This window comes from Papilio polytes, unplaced genomic scaffold (assembly GCF_000836215.1).
Source record: "Papilio polytes unplaced genomic scaffold, Ppol_1.0 DF821178.1, whole genome shotgun sequence".
Classification (NCBI taxonomy): domain Eukaryota; kingdom Metazoa; phylum Arthropoda; class Insecta; order Lepidoptera; family Papilionidae; genus Papilio; species Papilio polytes.
In genome coordinates, this window is record NW_013528026.1 from 50835 (window position 1) to 51869 (window position 1035).

General features: G+C 42.5%; 1 protein-coding gene across 1 annotated transcript in view; it reads right to left on the reverse strand.

Annotated features, from left to right (window-relative positions):
- Window positions 1-187: 187 nt before the first annotated feature.
- LOC106109568 (inositol oxygenase-like) overlaps window positions 188-1035 on the reverse strand; it is a 1522-nt gene continuing 674 nt past the window's right edge. The window contains exons 3-5 of the mRNA XM_013291129.1: window positions 907-1034; window positions 698-793; window positions 188-587 (exon numbers count right to left, since the gene is read on the reverse strand). Of these exons, the coding sequence (XP_013146583.1) occupies window positions 479-587; window positions 698-793; window positions 907-1034 (333 nt within the window). The 3' untranslated portion in view covers window positions 188-478. The remainder of the gene's footprint in view (window positions 588-697; window positions 794-906; window position 1035) is intronic.

Genomic DNA, 1035 nt, shown 5'->3' on the forward strand with positions numbered 1-1035 from the left:
CTTGCTGGTTGCTTATTAGTTGTGACTATCTCATTAGTAGCTAAAATTGTACTTAAGTTATCCATCGCAAGCTTGGAACATAAAATGAACATGGCATACGTAATCTTTACCTGTAGAAAATGTGGGAGCATTGTGTTACAAAAAGTAAATTAACGTCTTGTTAATTGACTGAAATAAAAAAAAAACAAAGAACTTCAATTCATTTATTACACTATAGTTTACATTAATTCTACATTGTCAATAAATGCAAAACAATACAAAAAACTTAAACTTAATTCAAAGAAGCAATCGGTTACAATATTACAAGCGTCTTAACTAAACGATATGGTTTATACAGATCACATTTATTTACAAATATTATCATATCAAACAGAGAAAGTCGGGTCATGTCGGCTGTCGGTCGGCTGCGGGCACGTGGCGTGTTGTCCGCGAGCTAGCCGCGCGGTGTTCGGTATGCCGGTGCCGGGCGGCGAGCTGTCTACCACTCGAGCTCGCCGGGCATGTACTTCTCAATGAGGCCCTCGTAGTACGGCCAAAGCGCCTCAATATCGGGGATGCCGGCACTCTTTGTGTAAAGGTCGTATTGACTGGAAACAAATGTTATTGCTTGTAAACACTAATAGGATTAAATCAGGAGAAATATTATTTTGCATAATTACACTGAATTACATTTATTCTACAAACTTTAAAAACTTACTTGAATTTGAGCACGGCCTCCTTGATGTAGTCGTCTTTCTCTGTGATGAGGTGCCGGTAGTCGCCTCCCGCGTGCCACGGGTAGAACGAGTGGTACCTGTGCAGTGGTCAAAGTGTTATGTTGCATATAAATAAGACAATGGTATCGAAGTCATTATAAATGAGCGACAGTGTGCGTTTGTGTAGTGTGAATGTAAGGAAGTACCGAACCTGATCATATAGAGCGCCTCCTTGGGCAGCGTAGACTTGTTGTGCACGAGGACGCGGTAGAGGTACTCGTCGTGCCCCCACGACATCATCAGCCGCTCGATCCCGCACTGCGGCTCATACATGCCGCAC